The 18,709-nt window shown below is 39.3% G+C and overlaps 1 protein-coding gene across 2 annotated transcripts in view; it reads right to left on the reverse strand.

Annotated features, from left to right (window-relative positions):
• Positions 1 to 8,879: 8,879 nt before the first annotated feature.
• The window catches only part of FOSL2 (FOS like 2, AP-1 transcription factor subunit), a gene marked incomplete at its 5' end in the record, with an annotated part of 19,650 nt that continues 9,820 nt past the window's right edge, over positions 8,880 to 18,709 (reverse strand). Inside the window, 3 exon segments of one of the 2 annotated variants that reach the window (XM_072409982.1) lie at positions 8,880 to 15,250; positions 16,674 to 16,781; positions 17,593 to 17,847. In XM_072409982.1, the coding sequence (XP_072266083.1) occupies positions 14,747 to 15,250; positions 16,674 to 16,781; positions 17,593 to 17,847 (867 nt within the window). In that variant the 3' untranslated portion in view covers positions 8,880 to 14,746. 2 annotated transcript variants of the gene reach the window in all.

Raw genomic sequence — 18,709 nt, forward strand, 5'->3', positions numbered from 1 at the left:
GTGGGGGAACTCATGGCCAACTCAATATAGGCTCAAGGCCCAACCCATCGACCTTGGTTTTTAAATTGGTGTTTTCCAAAAGCTTGTATGAGTGCCAGGTGGCCACATATGTTTGACATTATATTGTATAATTCTCATATTTTTTAAAGATGCCAAGGACTCCAAGCCAAGCAAAATATTCCCTATAGTTTTAATAGAAAGGTTCTTAAGTTTCTTTGGCGTCTGAGGGTGCAAGGTGGTCCTGTTAGGGGGCAAATATAACATAGAATTCTACTAGATTTGCACATTATTCCTAATTTTCAAGCTATTCGTTCACAGGAACAAGTACTATAGCAATCTTTTAATCCTAAAGAATTACACGGTAGAATTTTTCTGATTTCCAGTAGAGTTCGGAGCAGAATCTGGTAGAATTGCTCATTTATAAGGTAGAGTAGTTGGAGTTTGAGTTTTGCTTTATATCCTCCTCTTGTGATTCCCTTTATTGTTATCGCTGTAGACTGTCCTAATAGTTGATGTAGTAACCCGACCTTATCAAATCCTTATCGCTTTCCAATCACTGATATTGTTGGTGGAGACACACTGAGGTTTATATCGGGATAATTCCACTGATAATATCTTTGAACATTAACCCCCAACATGGTGTAAACAAGACGAAAACAGGCGTCACCCCAAATGCCAACATAAATATGTATACTACTATTCAAGTCAGTGCGTAAACAAAGAATATATAATGGGGTGATTTATCGAAGGAATATAGAGATAGCCAAGGGATAGTTCACTTAGCTTAGTATTCAAGATAAAGCTCAGCTGACTAGAGACATCCAATCATATGAAAGGAAGAATCTGGTTTGATTAATAATTGGGCTTGCTCCATTTCTTGTTTAGGAAATGACTTTGTCTATTTTTTCCAGGTCTATTCATGATCAGAGAGTCATTTATGCCCAGTCACATGATTGGGTACCACTCTGATTGGTTAATGGTCATCATTGGGGACCAGAGCTGCCAGTGATAGCCGGGACTGAGAGCCGCCATCGCCCAAATTAGCAGCTTATGGCTCTCAATAAGTGAATGTTGCCTCTAGTAGGGGGAATTAATAATTATTGAATAATGTTAATATCAGATAGTGCTTTTGTGAGATGGGAGGGAAGAGCCCAACTCCAGCAAGAAACTTCTATATCCTCCTGAATTTTCTTTCCCCATTGGTGATTTCTCTCATTGTTTTCTCTTATTTTCCATGATGTGACCACTGCAGTGCCCTAAATTTTTGCCTTTAGCTCTTCCTGTGGTATCTGAATCTGAGAACCATATCATGATATGAATGTTTTTATATAGCAGTGCTAGGGGTGGGAGGGCATAACCAGTGCTCGGGTGGGAGGGCATACGCAGTGCTCGGGTGGGAGGGCATACACAGTGCTCGAGTGGGAGGGCATACCCAGTGCTAGGGTGGGAGGGCATACCCAGTGCTAGGGTGGGAAGGCATACGCAGTGCTCAGGTGGGAGGGCATACCCAGTGCTAGGGTGAGATGGGAAAAATGGGAGAGCTTTTTTTAAAGTTCACTGAATGGTTTCAGTCCAACACAAATCAATGTTTACCTTGCCAACTGCTTGGGTGGCCAAGCAAACATTTTGGTTAAGCACCCATTGTAAACATTTAAAGAATGAAGTGTTATGATTGGCTGGTGTTTCCAACAAATTAAATTTAAAATGGGTTCAGCTAAGGAGAAGTTGTTCTAGAACAATGATATAAATGTGGGTGAAGGTTATAGAAAGGAATCACCAATAAATCTCCATATAATAGAATACATTCCAAGATAGTGTAATACATTTTAAATGTGGGAAACCAAACACAAAGATATTATGTTGTTTTATTTGCTCAAAGAGATTATATTTTATCATATGGGGCTTTATTTCTTTTTTTCCTATAACTGATTACGTCTTTGCTGTTATTTCTATCATTGTTCTCTCTAGCATAGCCTCACCTTAGGGCTACTGTAAAGCAATGGAAAGGTGATCACTGGGTTAAAATGCACTAGAATACATAAAAGAAACCAACAACCCACTTGCAGCACTATATATATATATTTTGTTTCAATTGAAAATTTAAAAAACTACAAAGTACGGTTACCATTTGTCATAATACAAAGATATGGAAAGAGAACTTAGCAATGCTTCCAGCTGAATGTCCAATATTCCCAACAATGCTTTCCTATAGTCAGATCTTCATAGCACGCAGCGCCACCTACTGGCTGCATAAGGGAAGCACAACCCACACAATATCCAGAAACTTGCTGAACACAGATAATGGTACATGAGGGGGGTCTGGGATTTCCACCAAGGACACTGCATGTAGCATGTATATTATTCTGTTCTTTGCCCACAATGCTAATTAATGAAATTATTGCCTATTTGCCAGTAGAGAGAGAACTACAGTTTTGAATAAGGGTTTACATGCGCACATCCTTCAGTCTGTTTGATTCCCTTACATCTGTGTTATTGTAACTATATTGAAATAACATGACCGAAACATATTTGGAAGGACTGTCCCTCTTCATACCTCCCAACTGCCCTGGATTTGGAGGGACTAACCCTCTTCATACCCCCAACTGCCCCCTGATTTAGAGGGACTGTCCCTCTTTATACACCCTAACTGCCCCTGATTTAGAGGGACTGTCCGCCTTCATACCTCCTAACTGCCCCTGATTTGGAGGGACTGTATTTCTTCATACCCCCCAACTGCCCCTGGTTCAGAGGGACTGTCCCTCTTCATACCCCCCACCTGCCCCTGATTTGGAGGGACGTTCCCTCTTCATACCCCCAACTGCCCCTGATTTGGAGAGACTGCCCCCCTTCATACCTTCCAACTGCCCCTGATTTGGAGGGACTGTCCCTCTTCATATATCTCCTTCCTTATCCCTCTGTCCCTCTATTACATGTGTTATTGAAATATTACAAAGTGTTATTTTGCAGTATATCGTCATCGCCATTCATTTCTTCCATTAGTTATTTGAAAAAAGTGAATATAAAGGAAATTGTAGTTGTGAAAGAGAACTTATCAGCCTAACCAATCCTTTTTGTATTATTTTCATGGTCCCCAAAATATAGGTGTGGCGGGGGGGGTCAATTGCCTATACATTTGGCACTAAATGGTGCCCCCCCCCCATCTATCTCTAGAAGTTAATCAGTTTATCCAATGATTTTTGGAGCGTTTGTTTTTATGGTCTGCAAAAAAGGAACATGGCGGGACAATTACTTTCATATTCTATATTATCATATATTGTGTCTACCATATCACTAATATTATTATTATCATTATTATTATTACACAGTATTTATATAGCGCCATCATATTACGCAGCGCTGTACAATGTCCATAGTCATGTCACTAATAATATACTAATATAAATCTGCTGCTGGTGACACGTCATTGAAACAGAGAGAAAGTGTTTCCAATTTTCAGTTGATGAATTGATAACATTTACCTTAATGTTTAATAAGCTTCTGTAATATTCAATGTTTTCATCTATCTATTGCAATGATTGTATATTCCCCTTACACAATAACAGAAGAGGAGCCATAAAGATGATTTACAGATATAAATGGGTCCTTGGGTTGGATTTAAGAGGGGCAAAAAAATCTATGAATGTTGTAATAGATAGACACCAGAAAAAGAAAATACTGCAATTAAATAATTTCCTTTTATCTGCTTTTTGTATTATAAAAGTAATTTCTGATCTGGAGGAATTATTTCCATGCTATGGCCAGCAGAGGGCAGTATACACACAGAATGAATGTGGCTTGGTGTAAGAAGTGTGAATGTCTTGGCTTCTTCTTTCATCATTATCAGGCAGGATTGCATTTTGGTTGCACACCCAAATTTCACCTAATCCTCAAAGGCAGAAAAGGAGCAACCTGGATATGCTGGAGTTCACTATTAAAATAAAATCACCAGCAGTGAGGAACAAGTTTTACACTTCTGTTACCTCTGCTCAGGGTAAAATCATAAGTAAGAATAATATCATAAAATGTGTACATTATTTTATAAAATTATTAGTTGTAAATGAATTTACCCAGCTTGTGATGAAATGTGGACGGGGAAAAGGTCAGTGCTGGATCTGACTTTATTATATGTGATTATTATATTAATTATATGCGATATGTGATTTCTTCATCTGCAGATTCCATAGAAAATACCAATGTGCACATCTGTTTTCTGATTTGACCAGCAATTCTAATTTTATTGTAAATGAAACAAACACATTTTATTCTATAAACAATAATTGTTATTTTGGATAATTAAAAAAATGATGTTTCTGGTACAAAGTTTGGGAAAGTTTTATGCAAATACCAAGAAAGTTTTTTTTTATATATTTTGTGCATTTTCTTGTGAGCTGACAGTGAAAAAAGCAACAAACCAAACAGAAAAGGGGAAAAAAATGAAGATGTGAATGAAGATGAAAATGAAGGGGAAAAAATGAAGAAAATCAGGAAAGTATAGCTAAGGGCAAAAGAGGAAGAAGGAATAAATTAGGGCTGATAATGTTAATACGTAGTTTTAAAATAAAATAAAAAAACAACTTTTTAACATTTGAGGGATTTTATATGGGAGTTTTATTGCATGATTATTGCAATTGTTTGTATCAGTGGTCATGCAAAAGGCAAGTGGCTGACTTTGCAGGTACCAATCGGTGCTGAATCATTCCCCATATTGTGCAATTCACCCATTCACAACTATAATCATAGAGGTTTAGGGAATCCTCAGACAATATCAATATACTGTGTATTTAATTACCCCCCTAACCAGCATGCAGCAAGAGAAGGCAGAACCCAAAGGGGGATGATTCAATAGGATCAGAATAACACCCAGGTAATGGCATTCTCAGATGGAACGGGTTCATTGGTTCTGATTTTTTAAAGTTCTCAAAGGTTGGAGAGGATACACTTTCATTAGCAAACCTGGGTGATCCAGCAAACCTGAAATAGATTTCCTAAAAGTCATTTGCTATTTGTTAGCCAGCGTTTTCAATCCTGGACCAGATCCATTCCAGGTTTGCTGGATCACCCAGGTTTACTTGTGGAAGCTTTAATAAATCAGACCCATAGACTCTAATCAGTGATCAGATTTATCGATAATTCCCCTTGCATTACTAGGCCACCTGGGACGTGTAGTACTCCAGAGACAACTAGCAGCATGTTGCCTCTGGCTGGTGTAAATGGAGTCTATGAGCCCCCCTCTGAGCAATACTCGGCTGTCAGCACTGATTGTACAATCACAGTGAGTCATTCTATTAACAATAACTCATTGAAGAACAATGTTGCATTGCTTATTGTTAGTCTGCATTGCCCACGTGCTCCTGGCTGGCTCCCATTCTCCGTTTCCTGGAAGGTCGGCCTTGCTGACATCCTGTGTCGTAATTTGGTTAAACCCCGTTCCTGAGAGGCGAGATTCCGGGGTGAGGGAGTTCACTGTAGTCCAGCTATTGCCTCATCGGAGTCTGCAATACAAATTCTGGCTGTAAACGCTGCGCCGCTCCCTCTGCACAGACATAGAGGAATGAGAGCCCTGGGTGCATAGGAAACCTTTCTTATTCTGCCCTCTCATTTACCCCCCATATCCAGCTCCTGTCACTTCCACCTGTGCAACATCTCCAAAATCCGCCCCTACCTGTCCCCAGAGACCACCAAACTCCTTGTACAAGCTCTTATCATCTCACGTCTGGACTACTGTAACCTCCTCCTCTCTGGTATTCCACTAACCCGACTCTCTCCTCTACAATCTATTATGAATGCTGCAGCCAGACTCATCCACCCTTATCACCTACCTACCCACCTACCTAGCCCATACACAGCCTGCCCACCTACCTACCCCATACACAGCAATCTCTCCACAGTCCCACTTACCTTTCTCTCTGATAGAAAAATCCCCCTAGCCACTCTCTCGGCTTCTCCATTCACCTACTAATGACTTCCTCACTCATAACCTCCTCACATGCATGGCTCCAAGACTTTTCTAGAGCTGCCCCGACTCTCTGCAATGGTCTCCTCATCCTTTTCAGCTTGCTCCTACTTTCTGCTCATTTAAAAGAACCCTAAAATCCCAACGCTTCAACCTCACCTACCCGTCGTCTTCTGTCACCTAAACCCTCACTACTTCCCACAATTCCATATCCCCTTCCTATTGTGTGATACTTCCCCCACCTCCTAGATTGTAAGCTCTTCGGGGTAGGGTTTCTCCTCCTCCTGTATCACTGTCTATCCGTCTGTCATTTACAACCCCTATTTATTGTACAGCGCTGTGTCATATGTTGGTGCTGTATATAAATACTGTTTATTATTAATTATTATTATTATTATTATTAATAAACAGTATTTATATAGCGCCAACATATTACGCAGTGTTGTACATTACCTAGGGGTTGAAAATGCCCTGCATGGAATTCTTTATATATAAATAAATGATGCAAGCCTTGCCTGGTCGCCTGCCCGTCCTGGTATTTAAAATTTAATGTTATCAAATTAAGAGATTAGGCCAGTGGAGAATTAGATGTATAGGAGTCCGGCTGCTGAGAAGATTTAATGTTACAAAAATAAAAAAAAAAGTTGAATAAAATCATCATGTGTGGCTGTTCACCCAATTTGTTTTAGTCCCCCACTCCATATCCAGTTCTTCCGCTCCAATTTGTTGCCAATTTTCACATTCTGTAAGATGCCTATATCATTTTAATGGTTGCTTTCAGGCTTTTGCCATCTTTATTATAATAAAACCCAGTGAGTCTGCTTTGTTTGGATTTTTCTTTTTATGGGGTGACAACGATCTCTCATTCAGGCCCTTGCGTTGTCACTCACATGCGCCCCTAGTGGAGACTACAAGCAGCGTTGCCAAAACTCATAGGTTTTCAGTTTCAGGGAGCCGATCCAAAGCTTTAGCACCCGAAATTCCTCCCAGGTGTGTTTTACATCTACTTTAAAAAAGTTAAAAATGAAAAAAAAATGACAGAGACTTTTATTTTCCAAAATACAACAGTTTTTATTTCTAACATCAGATAAATAAAAGAGAAAAAAAAACATTTTGCTAAGACAAAAAGCAGTGAATTAACCCACACAATCCATTGATTTAAAACTGGTGCCACTTTTCTCTCTGTACCCCTTTCCAGTCGATCCAAGGGGGGTACAAAAAAGATCCAACAATTGCCCCTTTTACCCCAACAATTGTTTTCCTTAAAGGTGCACTATGGCTGTTAAATGTATTTAAACTGTAAAGATAGAAAATAAATGTTTATATTTATACACGCGCACACACAAGCCCAAAGAAGCTGGGACCCCTCGGTGACAACCTTGCACAATGCTGCATTCACACCGACCTTCAGTAGACACCCCATCGATAAATGTGCCAGAGAATACCCAAAAATGAAACAAAAGCATCCACAACGACAACTCATGTACTCATCGTGTCCAAAACTGGTTAATGCATGAGAGTTTGCCAGTAAAATCTTAAAAGCGTACTTAAGCAGCAAAACAATTACTGAGAAGGGGAGGGGAGGTAGACGTGGAACTCACTTCTCCCAACGATGAAGGTTTTAGTGTATTTTGGTGGCATCACCTTAAAAGCCCAGTCTAGCCCATACTATGCCCTTGCATATTGCATTTCCTTAATCATGACAGTATAATAAGGATCAGTTACAATGCTATAGATAACATGGGTGGAGTTTATTTGTTCAGGGGTGGGTTTACAGACTATGCATGGGTGGGGCTTATCAAGACACAAAGGGACCAATTTCTACAGTGGCCAGAAAGCTGCAGATTGCTTTAGTTTGATCAAAGGTGACAAGGGTCAAATATAGTCAATGGATCTTAAGGAAACAAACTTAAGAAACGTTTTACCTATTGATTTGATTGGTTAAATATAAAAAAAATAGGTACCTGAAATTTCCAAGTCCATGATTGGGTATTAAGGATTTAAAGTTAACAGAGACTGCTGATCCATGGAACATCTGATTGTCTCATGGGATCAGGAAGGAATTTTTCCCCCTTGTTGGAGCAAATTGTACCCGGGGTTTTTTGCCTTCCTCTGGATCAGCTATGTCTATAGGATTTTATATCAGAAATAAGTTTATTCCCCTAGGGGTTAAACTTGATGGACTTTTTGTCTTTTTTCAACCTGAAGATGTAACTCTAATTAGAAAGGCTTACAGGACAAATGTGAAATATGGAATAAAGGACATTTCCACTATTCTGTAACTTTTTATATTATATTATATTCTGCTTTTTTCTGATTGACCCAAATTACTTCCCAGCTACCGGCAGGACAGCTCACAGAACCAACAGAACCATTCCAAGGGAAGAACTCTGTGTATTTGTTTATTAAATGATTTAATTACGAGCCACACCAATATGAATCACACCCAAGCAATTACAAGCTGCTCTACTCGTCCAGAAGTTGTGTCCCCAATACACATTTGGCAACATTTCAAAGCACATTCTAGGACTTTTGGCTTTGGAGCCGTGGAACATTAATCATTCAGGCATTAGAATTGTTATTGCATTGCATTCATTAGAATGTCACATTTAGTTGTTCTCCAGCGTACGTTGGCCAATGACACTTTTAGGAAATACACATGCAAAGAAAATGCCTATGGGGCAAGAAGTTCACCAGGAAGCCCAACTGAAAAAAAAAGCTTTATTGCTGCACTCCAGACCCGGAGTCACTCCGTGCCGCATGGCTGATAGGAGAGCAGAGGGAACATGGAAAGTTCACTTCTCCATAAAATCTAAATTTGTCTTGTTTGTGGGCTTTAGAAGATAAAATGGTGGAGATGACCTTTAGAAAATTTACAATCCCCTTTGCATTTTGGGCACCAACTATGGAAAACGCAGACAAAACCTGTTATAGCAAAAGGATTTATTACCTAAAACATTATTCAGTGCGGAGACATCTCAAGCAACAGACACCTCAAGAACCAGAAGCAAAATGGATTCTGTAATGCTAATCAATTTAAAACGATGATCCCTGCTTGCCCCCCCCCTCCCCATAATGAATGCTACAACACATGTAAACATTTTAAATAAATAAGACATAACAAATAAAGGCTCCCAAAAGATACCGATCTATAAGATGAAAGGGTGGGTAATGGCAGAAATGGAAACGGGAGAGCATTGCCGATTTGCTGCTCCCCTCACACCCAATTTTTGACGTTTTAATATTTTGTTTGCAGCAGGTATTGCTTTTTCTCAGTTGTAAAAAGGAGGATTAATGAATGATTGTAGAAGACAGAAAAGCAGAATGTGAAGGTTGGCAGGTGGGCAGTGTCGCATCTTAGGGCTCTAATTATAAAATATTCCCCCAGCCGAATTCTCTGAAATTCTCCGGTTGTATTTTTCTAGAGGTCACCTATTAAAACAATGACTCGTTCTGCCACCTAGTGGCCAATTATCAAAAGTGCACAGCTGTCACAATAGGAAAGATGAGCGAATTGAAGAGTGAATAATTTATAGATGGAGCCCTTGGATTTCTATAGAAACGAAAAATGATGCAAGAAAGTTTTCACGTCACATTGGCTATGGATGGATAAAGATTTGCAGAGAGGTCAATGATTTTCAAATCATTGTAAGGTCATTTTTAGTCCTACTTTGAAGAAAAGTTAAACTTTAAGGGATGCCTTAGAGCAGGGTTGTCAAACTCTGGCCCGCGGGCCAAATCTGGCCCTCAAGGTCCTTTTATTTGCCCCCCCCCCCCCAAAGAATTCTGAAAATCCAATCAATCCATTAGAGACTGCATAGTGTAATGTTTAGTGTCAGACAAACTTGTGATGTGAGAAGATGAACAACACACAGGCTGCATAGATAGATAGAAATTAGCCTTTTCAACCCTAAAGTGTGTGTAGAGGGGTTTGTTTTTTGTTAGTTATGGATGTAGTAGTAAACTTCCTCAATGTTTTCAATAAATTTCAAGTTTGGGCCCGGACTTGGTCTAAGTTTTTAATTTCGGCCCTCTGTGTATTTGAGTTTGACACCCCTGCCTTAAAGATTTCTTTTTCCAACAAAGCTCTTGGTTATCAATCCAAGTTTTGTCCTGTGGATACAAGGTCTTCACTGACCCACAAAGGGCTTCCAGATTGCAGACAACGAACCACAAAGATTCCCAAACTATACCAAGACACTTGGTTTTGCATGGAGCTTCTAAAAAAATCTTGCTACCTGAAATATCATTTTATGTGTGCTTTATATTGTACAACGCTCAAAAGGAACTCTACCCAACCTATGGAACAAACCCGCAACCTGCCCATGAAGTTCTCATTACCTGAACAGACAATTTTAAGGCCAAGAACTGCCCTGTGGGAGGGTAAAGGGGCTCCAAGCTCCATACACATTTACTTGTATTGTGTCATTTTGTGCCATTCTCCAAAATTAGGAAAATTTCTGCCTTCCATTGATAGGATGCCTTCTCTCAAAGGATAAAGAGGAACAAGGCTATGGCTTTTGTTTTAGTATATTGGTTGGCTGGAAATATTAAAGTTGGGTATTACAGAACAGAATCAAATGTTCACATTGCAAGCAATCAATACTAAGATCCAGTGTATAGATTTATTAATTAGCCGCATTTTCTGCTTTTTTCTATCCATCGACACCTTTAAAATTCTTCAACAATATTTTGGTAATGTGTGGTCATTAAAGCTTTCCATTCCCAAAACATTTCACATAATGAGCCAAGGAACACTAAACAAGTGCTGGTATGGGGATGGAGATTTGGCCAAGCCTCTGGTCTATGACATGGAAATAAGAAGAGTAGAAGGACCTCAATTCCATACTGGATAGGAGCCAAGATGGCGGCACCCAATGGTGACAATGAGCGTTCTATTGGGACAGACTGGAGCTGAGTGTTTGTTCTCCAATTATTAGATTAAAAGTTGCTATAAACTGAACAATTTATATTTGGAAAAGTAACAAATTTCCTAAAAATGAAGTTTTTATGCCATGTTTACATTTGACCACAACAATTGCTAATTTTCTTCATGTTGTTCGAGCGGGATTCTTCTTCCAGTAATATTGCTGATATACAATGCACTAATTATAGGGATGCCAACAAAAGTCATTAACTTTGGAGGAATTCATTCTGCGTATGTTCTACCTATTATTATCCCTACGCAATTTATGAGCAAGTTTAACACCTTTGTGTCTACTCCTTCCCTGCCCATTGTCAGCCTGATGACTACACCCACAGTTATGTCACCCCTATTATATGATCCATCCCAAATTTACAAGGATATTTTCACACCTTAGACACCGACAAAAGGGCTGTGGGAGGGAGTGAAGGAAATACGACAGAAATGAGCCGGGAGTGTCCTTAATACTACAAAACTGTCAAATCCTGATGATCTTGTTCAGCAAAACAAGAAAGAAAAATATATAAAGTCCCTTTATATCCCATCACAAAAGTCGGTGGGGCTTATAGTCAGGTTTTCAGTGTTGATGATGAAATATCAAACAGCTCATTCGTATCTATCTAACGTAATGTAGTGTTTCCAGCCCGACAGGTATCAGCGATTAAGAATTGGAAATCAACCAATGGCAGTGATGTTTGTGCTTACAGATTCATTCAGCCTATGCAGCATAGGGGCCACAGTTACATTTGCTTATCTTTTCAACAACAAACTTTAAATTCTTCCATTTAGGCTCAGGACCAGCCTGCACACTCAACAATAAAGCCATAATATGACCACACATAATATAACCACACATGCGCTTACAGAAAAAGTCACCCCAACAATACAAAAAACATACAGAGGAGTTATTTTGTTGGCAATACACTTTTGCAATGGAGGAAGAAGAGACAAGAACTAAAAGTATGTTCTCTAGAGTACATAACCCTGAAATTACAAGTTACAATACTTGTAAATTTGTGCATGCTCCATTTGTCACCTTGCTTAGGCATCGGAATCATTGGGAAGGGATTAAGGAGGTGCTGCCATTATGGGTACAAGGGTTCTTGTTATTCTTTGAAAGGGTCCAGACATGTAATAGGGTGGTTCTATCTTCACCCTAATTATCCTTCTTATCAGCTTTTATAGTTTAATGTGTAACTAAATGAAATGGTCAATCAAAGGAGAATCAGGAAGGAATGGAAGGGGCCACACGGTTCTGCAATAATGGGCGTTGGAGTATATTGACATTCTAAGAGGTGTGCCAAGCCTTGGACCTGTAAGCGGAGAAGGTCGCAAAACCGCTGTTTTTTTAACTTTTAGGGAACTCTTGCCAAAACCTGTTCAATAGGGATCAGTGCAATGGATGCCCGTCATTACAGAATGCCACCATTATAGAGACCTACAACAATCATTGGTGTCCTACAGCTGGTACTCCCGGTGGCTTTGGCCATCAACCACAGGTCAAGGGACCCTTATCAACCTTTAGTTGCCATCATAGAGAGTACTAGATCCTGCACAGACCTTCTGGAAAAGCTACAAATTTTGCAAGCATGCAGGCACTAAACTTGTAATGTCAGAGTATGTGCAGTTATAATAGGAAAGAGCATTAAGCTCAACTTTAAAGGACCAGTAAACCTAAAATAAACAAGTTACAAAGCTCATAGTTCCCTTCGGGAAGGGCACTACAGATGAGATCTCCTAACATACACCTGGAAATCATTGTGCTTTTTTTAACTATAAAAACGCATTAAAAGTTCATATAAACACCAACTTCTGTTTTAGGTTTGATGGTCCTATAAAGAACAATACAAAATTTATCCCATTACAGTGTGTGCAGTTCCTGTAAATTATCATTTGTAGTTCTTCCCGACACAATACCTCTATGCTACACAGACTTACAATGAATATTAACCTACAAATTGGCTACACTGCGCCTTCAGTACTTCAGAAACTTTACATGGAAATGGCAAACAATTTACAAAACAGGATTCAGTAGCGACATAATTTTACAAAAGTAGACCAGAAAACCATTGAGAGTCTTGGAAAAAATAGATAAAGTTTTTTTTTTTTATTATTTTTTGGGGGTCCTTTCTAAGAGAACAATGACAAGTGCATCACTAATAAGTTATCACAGTGCAAAACTGACATTTAAAAAGTGTTATCGAAAAATTGCCTCCTTTTGTGACGCTGCAAAATAAGAATGAGACAAAGTCATTCTTTTTTTTTTTGTGGAGGAGGGGGTCATACCGATTGAAGCTTTTGCTTTTTATAAAAGTGACCACAGAAGAATTGTCTGACCGACATGACAAAAATCTTGGGTTGTGTTTCAATGCCGACCACCTGCGGCCGGTGCTGCACTCTGCAGAACCTTAATTTTTTTTTTCTTTTTAATTTTCTTAGCAGCAGGGATATAGTACAAAATACTATGGCTTTCATTTTCCCCCCAAGAAAGAAGAAGAAGCATGGTACACAATGGCAATTCATCAGTGTCAGGTAATACAGAACAGCAATTCAGTACATAAAGATTCCCTTAAAGGGGGTAAACACATCTATCAAAGTTTTTCCATTTCCCAGGCCATTTTGGCCACTTAGTCAACTGGAACTGTGCCGTAATAACCATTCCCATTGGTTGTACAGCGTACACCAACTTGTATAGGATAACACACTCATTAAATAATTTTAATATTATGAGAAAGAACTCAATGTAGGCAATAATCCCAAGGAATGTACAACTGCCTTCAAAAACCTAATTGAAATACCCCTTTATTGGTGCAATAAGGGATAGGTACCAAATATTGACACAGTTCACCTGTTCCCAATTCACCCTTTATAAACGTCGCTAATTAACACAAGGCCATTTGGAGAGATCAAGCACAAAGAGAAGGTAAAAAAAACATGGATGAAGGATTCTTAACTGGCTACACAACCCGTAGTTATCGTCGGTTCTTTGAAGCAACAACAATTAAGATGCCAGCTCCCATTTTCTCCACATTGCAAAAAGTTTGTAATAAACTTAGAAAAGTTAAGTATGGTCCCCATTGGGCAGGAGGAGGAGGAGGAGGGGGCGAACCCTTCCAAACTATGGTAAACTAAGACCTTTTAAACAATACTTCTGATTCTCAACCGTTCAATAGAAATTCTCTTTAATCCAGAAGGCACAAGGGCATGTTATATTGCCAAGTTTGTCTTTTTTATTATTTCCAACTTTTTGTTATTTAAACCTCCAATCCTGCTTCTCTTCTGAGATTTTACCAGAACGCGATGTTCTGGAACAGTCTTTGGCGTGGCGTGAGCTTTGCTGGCGTGGAATTTTCTCCAGTAGTGATTGGGTGCAACCAAAAGTTTTCCATGGCTTTTTTTTAAGTTTACAGCATGGCAAAGTTTTAGACCTACTTTTAAACAAATTAATAATAAAATACATTATTTGTACCTTCATCCAGTGAAGAGTAAATCCTCAAAATAGATATTCCCTTAAAGTGCCCAGAACAAAAAAACAAAAAAAGAACAAATAAAGAGACAGTAATCTTCGACCGGTAAAGAGTAAATGAAATGGCTTGGGTCAACAAGCTGCTGGAAATAACTTAATCTCATATGGGCCCACATGGGAATTCAATATTGAATGAAACTTCTGGTCCTCTGCAGCCTTCATTTGAAACCCAAGAATGTCCGAGCTACAATGAAGCATCTGAATTATGGGCGATCCAGTTGCGATTTTTTTTTTTTTGTTTTTCGGTTTTTGAAAATGGTTGTCCATGGTTGAGAAGCTCCTGCCACCAGCTTGTCTACCCCCAGGACATCTCCTGGTATGCAAGACAGAACCAAAGTCTTTGTTACAAGGCCAAAAGGGTGGGGGAGTTCAAGGAATCAGAAGACTGGTCACCGCTACTACTGCTTCGACGGTGAGCTTTAGAACAAGACTCCGAAGGAGAAGCTGAAGATTCCTGATCCAGTACACTTGGGTAGGTAAACACAAGGTTGGCAGTGTTAGGAGTAGTGGGAGGCGTAGTAGACATGACCACCGGCGTGTTGAGTGGCTCCTCGGTAAAGAAGTTTCCTCCGATGTTGATTGGCTTGATCACGGACCTTTGAGACTTATCATTGGCCACCGATGCAGCAATGTCTTCTTCAACCGGTTCCTGTTTGACGACGACCCTGCTGTTCATCATTGTACGGACAGGGAGGGGGTTGTGCGTAGAACTAGTCCTCTCTTCCGGGTGAATCTTACACATGGGTGAGTGGGCAACAAGCATGAACTCCAGTTTGTCTTTTTCTTTCTGTAGTTCGGCGATTTCTTTTTGCAGTCCGGACTTTTCTTGTTCCAGTTTTTCTGTTTCCTACAAGGAGAAAGGAATCAATTAGATAACTTTTACAAATCTAGAACAATTTGTAGCCAATAAGGGGCCCAAATTATATAAATTTTTATATGTTATATCAATGTCTGTCAATTCACAGACCAATGCCATTTCCACCCAAGTGACAAAGGTTTAGGATAATTTTGGATAGATTAGAGAACTGTTAAACAGAAGTCAGGTTTATATTAGCATCACCCGTGGAAAGAAGTCATCAACAGGGACAGCAATACAAACCTGATGGAGCGGAACTTGAAGATTGGCTTTTATTATAATATAAGTGATTATAGAAAACATAAGTTAGAGCGCCTCCAACAACACAAACAAAAACCTTGGGGATGAAAAAAGCAGAGTTTCAGTGGTACTAATCATAAAATCATCATACAAACTTTATTAATACAAGATTCACAAAAACAATTACATCAATAAGTACATCAAGATAAGAACAGGTTGAAAAAAGTACAAACACATAATATCTGAGACAAATCCATACTTAGACACAGCTTCTTGATTAGATGTTAAAATGGATCAAAAACTTGTAACAGTCAGATATTTGAACTGGTACTGACGCGTTTCACAGAATAGACCAGCTTCTTCAGGGGGAAAACATATCACAGACTGATTTTCTGTTGCCTGTGTTGAAGCACATATAGGTATTGAAATCCCAGGATATATAGACTTTCAAATCCTGAAGAAGCGGGTCTAATATGCGAAATGCATCGGGTCCAATTAAAATATCTGACTGTTACATTCTGAAGATTTTAACATTTGATCATTATACTAAGAATTTGTGTATTTTTTTTTTGTTAGGCATGCATTTGTTTTAAATATTAGGTTTGTACTTATTGTACGTTTTGCAACCTGTTCCAATCTTGATGTAAATGAAGGAATAATTGTTTTTTTTGAATCTTGTATAAATAAAGTTTGTATGACAATTTTATAATTCGTACCAGTGGAACTCCCTGCCTTTTTCCACCCTAAGGTTTGGGTGTTTGAAGAATTCTGTTTCTGTTCTATAATACTCTATAATTATTTTTGATGAGATATCATAGTGTCCTCTCCTCCTTCCAGGACCTGAATAGAGCAGCAGCAAAAATGGTGGAGAACCAGGAATCGAAGTGAACTCGTAGATCCCTTCTAAAGGCCAGGAAGTTGTTCTCCATTGGGTTCATCCAGTTACAGCAAAGAGCAAAGCCAAGCAACCCAAAGCAAGAAATCAAATGGTTACTTTACAGTAAACTCCAATTGATTTGATTGCCCGGGTATCACTTTTTTAGCCTACTGAGCAAAGTTTGCTTTTTTTTGTCCTTGGCCGATCTCTTAAGAAGTGTTGAAACAGAAAACCTTTATGCCCAATTTCATCACCTCTATCAGCAATGAATAAGGGAAACAGATAAGGCTAACATACCGCCTGAAGTTTTTCTGTTAACTCTCGCCTTCTGTTGCGACATTTTGCGGCCGCCAGTTTATTCCTTTCTCTCCGGACCCTCCGTTTCTCCTCTTCCTCTGGGGACAGCTGCAAAAAGAAAAAAAAGAGGAAAATTAATGAACGCATTGTTTTTTGTGGTCATCAAAAAGCCACAAAAGTGTTGTTAGCTGCGTAGGAAGCTGCGCTGTTTCTTTAGGATTGTGCAAGGACGCGGAGTGAGCTCAGCAGACCTCTGCATAAAAGACGCTTACTGCGGTTAGGACAGAATAGTTTCACAATTCCTCTTATCAGTTGTAATCCTGCCAGTGCCGACGTCAGAAGGAAGCATGCCATGTAATACTATATACAAGTAAAACCCACAGCTGCCAACAGGCCTGAAATTGTTGGAGTAGTAGGACAAAAATTGTTTAAAATTTGGAAATGTCAATAGCTAGCTGTCATCCAGATCCTGTAACCTCAGATTATGTGGAGACAAAACCCAAAATTTTACGGTTGGCACCAAAACAAGAAGCGATGGAGGTGCAACTACTCAATATTATTATTATTATTATTAAACAGGATTTATATAGCGCCAACATATTACGCAGCGCTGTACATTAAATAGGATATGACACTAAATATGTTTTTTCAGGTAATAAAAGCCAACACATTTCAATGGCTACAAAATGCCCCCTTCATCAGGGCTTAAAATGTGTTGGAAAAGAAGGGCAGGGGAGGAATTGTAATTATAAAATATCAGTTTGGTAAAATAAATGCAACAGCCTCCGTTCTTCTTTTATGTGCAGGTAGGATTTGTAAACTTTTAAGGAAAGTTTTGTTTGGCTCCACATACACTTTATTAAAAAGAAAATCTGGGTACAGTGGGTAACCAACATATACCATGGTGTTTCTATCTTACCTGTTCGTCTCTTCTCCTCCTGCCCACGGTGGTGCCAATGGTTTTGATGACTCCGGGTCGCTGAAGCGATGCATGTCCGCCCACCGATGTCATGTTAGGCACATGGTGTCCATAAGGGTGAGCTCGCCCGTAGGGATTGGACATGGAGGTGATGACTGTTGGCTGTACCATCCACTGCAAGTCTTGGCTAGTCGTAATGGCGTTGATAGTTGGGATAAAGGCACTGCTGGAACCCGGCATTTCGTTGCGGTATTTCTGCTGGAAGAGAACGGAAAAGGTCAGGAAATCATTAAGGGAAAAAAACTGGCAAATTCAAAAGAATGGGTGGAGCGCAAAGAGTAGAAAGAAAAAAACATACAAATTACTTTTTGGTTCACTTAGATATTCTCTTTAAACTCACAAAATGTATTTCTTAGTTTAACATAAATGCTTGTGTGGGTAGAGAATGCACAAGGCATGTGAAAGATGAAATCAGCCTGTGAGTGGGAGTGGCTACTTGCTGAGCTGATGGATTGGATGGAGCAGTCACAGGATATATGGAGACATACATTACACAATACCCCATCCATGGTGCAGGATGGACAGTAGAATATTACGGTAGTTACTGAATTGCAGACCTGTGCATTACAGATAATTATGAAACTATTACAAGACCAAGCCAGAGCAAACGGCCAGGTAGAGGAGCTTCACCATAGCAGATAAAAGAAACCAGAGATTCCCTGTACCAAAATTCATCCAATACTGAACTATTTATTCCACGTGTGCAAAAATCCAAAACCCAAACCATGTGAAATGAGCCTCTAACTCAAACAAAGTCATCCAGCAGATTCTAGCCAGGTGACACAGAAAGTTCTGGCTTCTGTCTAGACGTTCAGGGTGTTAGGGGTGAGGTCACAGTTTCCTTTCTCAGCACCTGGCTGAACATGAAGGTAAATGAGAGTATTAGACCCAGCCACTGACAATTGGAAGAAAGGCTGCAGGCTACATCATCAGTCTGGATGAAAGAGAAAGAGCAAGAGAGAGAAAAAGAACAGAAAAGAAAGAAAGAGCCAAGGAGAAAAAAAAATGAAATAGAGAGCAAGAGAAAAAAGACAAAGAAAAAAAAAAAAAAAAAAAA

Source organism: Pyxicephalus adspersus, chromosome 4, assembly GCF_032062135.1.
Source record: "Pyxicephalus adspersus chromosome 4, UCB_Pads_2.0, whole genome shotgun sequence".
Classification (NCBI taxonomy): domain Eukaryota; kingdom Metazoa; phylum Chordata; class Amphibia; order Anura; family Pyxicephalidae; genus Pyxicephalus; species Pyxicephalus adspersus.